The sequence below is a fragment of the Nicotiana sylvestris genome, chromosome 8 (genome assembly GCF_000393655.2).
Source record: "Nicotiana sylvestris chromosome 8, ASM39365v2, whole genome shotgun sequence".
Classification (NCBI taxonomy): domain Eukaryota; kingdom Viridiplantae; phylum Streptophyta; class Magnoliopsida; order Solanales; family Solanaceae; genus Nicotiana; species Nicotiana sylvestris.
The window spans coordinates 225183631-225190585 of NC_091064.1; the positions used below are offsets into that span (position 1 = coordinate 225183631).

At 38.1% G+C, this 6955-nt stretch overlaps 1 protein-coding gene across 3 annotated transcripts; it reads left to right on the forward strand.

Annotated features, from left to right (window-relative positions):
- Nucleotides 1–1103: 1103 nt before the first annotated feature.
- On the forward strand, nucleotides 1104–5777 carry LOC104222724 (granule-bound starch synthase 1, chloroplastic/amyloplastic). Of its 3 annotated transcripts, none has more exons than XM_009774004.2 (14): nucleotides 1104–1246; nucleotides 2372–2740; nucleotides 2874–2954; nucleotides 3037–3135; nucleotides 3249–3338; nucleotides 3428–3491; nucleotides 3577–3677; nucleotides 3769–3878; nucleotides 3962–4205; nucleotides 4300–4476; nucleotides 4567–4758; nucleotides 4897–4983; nucleotides 5095–5223; nucleotides 5313–5777. In XM_009774004.2, exons 2-14 carry the CDS (start codon nucleotides 2387–2389, stop codon nucleotides 5427–5429), a joined length of 1845 nt encoding a protein of 614 aa, XP_009772306.1. In that variant the 5' UTR covers nucleotides 1104–1246; nucleotides 2372–2386; the 3' UTR covers nucleotides 5430–5777. The 3 variants fall into 3 exon arrangements, with proteins under 3 accessions (XP_009772306.1, XP_009772305.1, XP_009772307.1); XM_009774003.2 differs by having other exon boundaries at nucleotides 1105–1375; XM_009774005.2 differs by having other exon boundaries at nucleotides 1161–1250.
- The last annotated feature ends 1178 nt before the right edge of the window (nucleotides 5778–6955 follow it).

Genomic DNA, 6955 nt, shown 5'->3' on the forward strand with positions numbered 1-6955 from the left:
CAATTAGTAAATATGTATAATGGTTCGTTATTTGAGTTATTCACAATTTTCATATTCCTATAGATAAAAAGAGCTTTTAATAATTTATTTGTTAAAGAATATTAAGAGTCAACAGTACTAATTAGTGAACAACACATGATTTGTATAAAAATTGTTAGGCGAGTCACGTGCTTTGAGCATTAGGCATGTTTAGGGCGCACAGTCGGTCGCTTGGGGGCGTAAGCCTCACAGAACTAAATCTCACACATAAGTCTCAAGGCATTTTGATAGTGCCTCGTCTCGAGACGAGTCCTAAAAAAGCCTTTTAATACACTGATTTGGGGTAGCATGTTAACCGTACATTTTGGAGGGGTAGAGAGTGTAGAAGAAAATCGTGGACATAAAAATCTAGTCGATAGACCACTACCCGTAAGCAGGGGCGAAGCCATATGCTTGAAAGGGTGGTCAACTGACCACCCTTCGTCGTAAAATTATACTGAGTATATAGGTAAAATATTAGATTTTATAGGTATATAACATATATTGAATACTTTTTTTCGGATTTTTTTTTCATCTGAACACCCTTAAAAAGGTTTCTGGCATCGCCACTGCCCGTAATAACTTGGTGTATCAAATGACACAAAATCTAGTGGTAGTGGTACGAGTTGTTTGGTTGATCACATGTTGATATACTAGGAGACAGAAGACCATATCACATCAACAAGAAGAGGGGCCCTTTTCGAGGCCCAAGTTGAAGTTAAGCCGTGAATTGGAAAGAAACAAATAAATAATTAATCGATAATTAAGCAGCGACGTCGTTAGCACTTAGCTCAAGTTGAGAAAAAATCTCGATAACCAAAGTCCAAAACCCAGCATATTTAAAAGTATACTCGAGACAAGTGAGTTTTGCTCAGTTGGTAAAAGCACCTCCATCTATGATCGTTAGATCTTGATTTTGAGTCACCATGAAGGGGAAGTGTGAAAACACCGTAGATCCTCCTAATTTGGGAGATATTTTACAAAAAAAAAAAAAAAAAAAAAAAAAACCAGCATATTCGCAGGAGCTTTAGGTGAGAGTCCCTACATACTGTTTCCATAACCATGTGATTTTCCACTAATACTGAGGGATAGCCACCCGTTATTCTATTGACACGTGTCGCCGTACCTCTGAATTTGCCACCCACTACAAATAATGTAAACTCTCACCCGTTGGTCCTCCTCATTCACTCACAAACTCAGCCGGACAACCACTTCCTCCGGTGAACTGGTTGGTAAATTTTACTCGTCTCATCCGTCATCATTTTCCTTTTATTATTGATCTTTTGCCCAACTCCTTAATACCCTCCCTTTTTCACTTAATTCTTCACGTTCAAATCTAATACTGGCTGATTTCCAGGTACATTGATCGATTATGTTTTTCCTTGTGTGGGATCGGAGTACTAATATTGACTTTTTTTTATTTTTTTCCATACTAAATATTGCGTGTCTAGAATCTATGAAGTGTAACAACTACGTAGTAACATGAATCACAATTTCGTACAATTAAAAAATGGAGTAATAAAATTTTGAAAAATCGTAGTAATAGAAACTTGAAAACGTTAAGTGATAGCCTTCCAGTCTTATTCCATGTATATAATAATCTTTGATTCGCTCCGCAATTGAAGCATTATTTTTAATGTGCTGTTGTATTTCGTTACTACTCACTAGTAACGCACAGCTAGGCTTGATTTCCCTTTTTTTTTTTTTTTTTTATGTTGAGATTGGTAATGTAATAAGTATCTGATACTCTTCTGATTTTGGTTTGTCTACACATTTATTAATGTCCTCGGCAAAAAGCAGATCTTTTAAGCATCTACCTTTTTGTGGTTGATTCTTTTGCCTAAAAGGTGCAAGTCATCTGCTTTACTTCCTGCATCTTTAGACGGAGCACTAAGTCCAAGCAATGGTTCACTTTTAGAGTGAACAGTGACTGAAAATGATAGCTTAATGCTTTCCCTTGCATGACATATGCTGGCCTAGAATTCGCGGTGACTCTGATATTATTCGCTTGCTGCTTTTAATTTCTTGTTGTAATAGGTTAAAATTAGGAGCACGATCAAAAAGATCCACTACCTTTTACGGACCTCACTTTTGTGGGATTACACGTTTTTGTCGTTGTTATTGTTGTTGATAAGAAAGACGTAATTTATTTATTGGACGAATGAGGAACCATCAATGATAAACGTGAAGGCTCTTAAGTGCATTTATGTCAGAAATCAATTTCTGGAGGGTAAAATATAAAACAAAATTTTGCAATGCTATGCTGTTCCTTTAAGTTGGTGGTATAAGACTGTAGCTTAGTCTCTCGTAGATTCTCATTCTGAACGCTAATATACCCACTTCATTCTTGTAGACTGTGGTATCACACATGGCAAGCATCACAGCTTCACACTTTGTGTCAAGAAGCTCAAATGTCTGCAGTGGAGCAGCCTCTGTAGACACCAGAGCAAACTTGTCACAGATAGGGCTGAGGAACCATGCTCTGACTCACAATGGGTTGAGGGCTGTTAACAAGGTTGATATGCTGCAATCAAGAACTAATACTAAGGTAACAGCTAAGAAATCCAGCAAACAGGTATCCGGAACTGAGATGGAGAGGCCATCAGGTACCATCGTTTGTGGAAAGGGGATGAATGTGATCCTTGTTGGAACTGAGGTGGGTCCTTGGAGCAAAACTGGCGGGCTAGGTGATGTTCTTGGTGGACTACCACCAGCCTTGGCAGTAAGTATCAGTCTTGGGTTTGGTTTTTATTACATTGTCGTACTCATTATTTTGTTTTAGTTTGAACTGCATCAGTTTGCAACTGATCTATGTCTCACCTCTTAACATGTCCTAACACATGATAATCATTTAGGCCCGTGGACATCGCGTAATGACAATATCTCCCCGTTATGACCAATACAAAGATGCTTGGGATACTAGCGTTGTCGTTGAGGTACTCCTGTCGTAACTGCCTATGATACAATATATCTGTTCCATTCCCCGATTCAAGCATGTGACCCCTGCTTTGTCTGCAGATCAAAGTTGGAGACAAAATTGAAATTGTTCGTTTCTTTCACTGCTATAAACGTGGGGTTGATCGTGTTTTTGTTGACCACCCAATGTTCTTGGAGAAAGTAAGCATATTCTGAACCCTGGGAAAGGTCCTGAGGGATGCTATAATGTGTGAATACACAGAACACATCCTTTTGAATTTCGTTTGACTCTACCGATGCTTTTACACTTGAAGGTTTGGGGCAAAACTGCTGCAAAAATCTATGGCCCCAAAGCTGGACAAGATTATTTGGACAATGAACTTAGGTTCAGCTTGTTGTGTCAAGTAAGTTAATTGTTGGACTATTGTCTTGACTCTACGTGGCATTTTAGTCTGTCAATCCTTATTTAACCTTGTTTTCTTGTCACTCTCAGGCAGCTCTAGAAGCACCTAGAGTTCTGAATTTGAACTGCAGCGAATACTTCTCAGGACCATATGGTAACACCTCCCAGTTTCAGAAAGCTCCTTTGCAGTCTTAGTATATCCTAGTAGGTAATCATCTTTATTGTGCCTATTTCTATAGGAGAGGATGTTGTCTTCATTGCCAACGATTGGCACACTGCTCTCCTTCCCTGCTACCTGAAGTCGATGTACCAATCAAGAGGAATCTATATGAATGCCAAGGTAAAAATCTCCTTGTTGTCACTTTTTTGCACTTTACTCTGCCAATAAAAAAGGTTGTACTAATATATGGTAAATTTCACGTTGCCTCCAGGTCGCTTTCTGCATCCATAACATCGCCTACCAAGGGCGATTTGCTTTTTCAGACTTCTCTCTTCTCAATCTGCCTGATGAATACAAGAGTTCTTTCGATTTCATTGATGGGTATGAATTTAATGCTTGGAATCAAACCACTGACTTTAGAAGCTCTTTTGATGCTAGTAAATTGAGTCTTTTTAATATTGCAGATATGAAAAGCCTGTTAAAGGTAGGAAAATCAACTGGATGAAGGCTGGGATATTAGAATCACATAGGGTGGTTACTGTGAGCCCACACTATGCCCAAGAACTTGTTTCCGGTGTTGACAAGGGTGTTGAATTGGATAACGTCCTTCGTAAGACTTGCATAACTGGGATTGTGAATGGCATGGATATCCAAGAATGGAACCCAGCAACTGACAAATACACCGATGTCAATTATGATATAACCACTGTAAGATAGGATCTTTCTGACTTAAGTATATGCTGATTTTTTTTTGTAATTTTATGAAATGAAGGACTTCTTGCTAATCAAACTTCCTACACAGGTTATGGATGCAAAGCCTTTACTGAAGGAGGCTCTTCAAGCAGCAGTTGGCTTGCCTGTTGACAGGAAGATTCCTTTGATTGGATTCATTGGCAGACTTGAAGAGCAGAAAGGTTCTGACATTCTTGTTGCTGCAATTCACAAGTTCATCGGACTGGATGTTCAAATAATAGTCCTTGTAAGTACTGAATAGACTCATGATGTCTGCCTTGTTGTGGTTACTTGTGCCAAAAATCGAAATTGACCTGCAACTTGTCCTATGCATTAGGGAACTGGCAAAAAGGAGTTCGAACAGGAGATTGAACAGCTCGAAGTGTTGTATCCTAACAAAGCTAAAGGAGTGGCAAAATTCAATGTCCCTTTGGCTCACATGATCACCGCTGGTGCTGATTTTATGTTGGTTCCAAGCAGATTTGAACCTTGTGGTCTCATTCAGTTACATGCTATGCGCTATGGAACAGTAAGAATCTTAAGATCTTTGTACCCTTTTACTGATTTTAAAAAAAAGAATCATAAGACCCCAAAAATTGTTACTCCAGCAGGCTTTTCGTTGCTAAAAATTGGTTATCTGGTTTTAACATAATCATCTTTGAGTCAGGTGCCAATCTGTGCCTCAACTGGTGGACTTGTTGACACTGTGAAAGAAGGCTATACTGGATTCCATATGGGAGCATTCAGCGTTGAAGTATGTGATTTTACATCAATTGTGTACTTGGACATGGTCCATCTCGTTTTGAAGATATATCATCCCTTATTGCACAAACATTAACTTATTATTCTTCTTGAATCTGGTCAGTGTGATGTTGTTGACCCAGCTGATGTGCTTAAGATAGTAACAACAGTTGCTAGAGCTCTTGAAATCTATGGCACTCTCGCGTTTGCTGAGATGATCAAAAACTGCATGTCACAGGAGCTCTCCTGGAAGGTAGGGATCAATTTGATAATTTGTGTAGGTACGTGTGGTTTGTGGTTCTCGTCCATGAGTAATAGCAACTGGTCTTTAATTTTATGCAGGAACCTGCCAAGAAATGGGAGACATTACTATTGAGCTTAGGAGCTGCTGGTAGTGAAGCCGGTGTTGAAGGGGATGAAATCGCGCCACTTGCCAAGGAAAATGTGGCCACTCCTTAAATGAAGTTTGGTCATACACTTGTTTGAACAATAAGGCCATATTAAGCTAACGTATCCAGTTAACTACGTAGAATCGAATGTGATCAATCATCGAGCAGGTGATTTGGTTTCTGCTGGCAAGCAGCGTATCAGGCTGTAAAAGACAATAGTAAATAGTTACTACTAACCAATGCAACTTATGAGATGGATAACTAGTTGTGTCATTCACTCGATGTGTGAATTCGTTTTTCTTTACTGGCATAATTATTTGCAGTACATGATGAAAACTTTAAAAGGAAACATGATTTCCTACCTCTCGTGTGCCATCCATCTTTTCTCCTTTAATGAATGAGGCTTTCATTATGCTCATCCCCAAGTTGATGTCTACAATTTCTGCTTCATTGTATGATCCTCCACGTTCTCATTAATCTCCAGAAGTTTACAGTTGCAATCTAGCACATATTTTGAGTGTACTATCGCGTGAATTTTTCTCTAAGTGGCAGACACATGTATAGGCAATGGAAGAAGAATATAATCAGACTTTAAGCCACATGGGGATGGACCATTATCACATACCTAGGGAACTAGCTCTCCCAGGAGGTGACGTGGCTTTAGTGTCATCCATCCAAGATGACTTTTTTTACTTGGAAATTCAATATAGAGCCAGTGGAGTCATTAAATTCTGCCTAAAAGTCATTTTTAATAGAGAAATGGAAAGAACTCAATCAATTAAACAAGGTCAGAATCTCAAATTATTTGGTTGGTCACATGAACTACGCTTAACATGTGCAGAATTTCTTCGAAACGGAAAAGTGGTTAATTGGTGGCTGTTAAGAATTATTATAGAACATCTAATCCCCTCCGTGGTAGCAAAATGATTAAAAGAAAATAATTATTCACCCATATTATTTACTAAAATAGTTGGATAATGAATTTTTTATAAACGGGTCAAATATAATAAGAACTAAATATCCATTTAAAGAATGAATAGCTAATGAGTTTAACTCTTACATTTGTAAAGCCTCAAATTGGAGGTTCCGGAGACTCAAAATTCTCCCAAAATTGATCATATTTTATGGATTGAATCGGATAATTTATTCGCTTTTGAATTACTCATATCTGACCTGACCCACCCATTTGACAACCCTAATCCCCTCTATCCAGTGACAGACAGTGTAGAAAAGCGAAATTGGTGCCGTTTGGAAGAGCTTTTCACAAAGTAGGAAGCAGCAAATACAGTAGAATTACAGAAATAGTGGTTAAAAGAGAGGACGAAATGAGCTGGCCGACATTTATGACGGATCCAGGATTTAAAGTTTATGCATTCAAATTTAACGTTTTAGTATTAAACTCAATATATTTTTAAAATTTTGTATTCAGATCTACTATTTATTTCAACTTAAACGGATTTTTGCATACTTCCTCCATTCCCGTTTATGTGAACCTATTTTTCTTTAGTCCGTTCCAAAAAGAATGACTCATTTCTAAATTTGAAAACAATTTAGCTAAACTTCCAATTTTACCTTTAATGAAGCTTTTATAACCAC

Bases quoted from the DNA above. Each gene is read 5' to 3' on its own strand.
- LOC104222724 (XM_009774004.2), top strand. From the start codon at position 2,387: ATGGCAAGCATCACAGCTTCACACTTTGTGTCAAGAAGCTCAAATGTC. The intron at 2,955-3,036 runs GTACTCCTGTCG...CTTTGTCTGCAG, and splicing joins ATACTAGCGTTGTCGTTGAG to ATCAAAGTTGGAGACAAAAT. The intron at 5,224-5,312 runs GTAGGGATCAAT...AATTTTATGCAG, and splicing joins CACAGGAGCTCTCCTGGAAG to GAACCTGCCAAGAAATGGGA.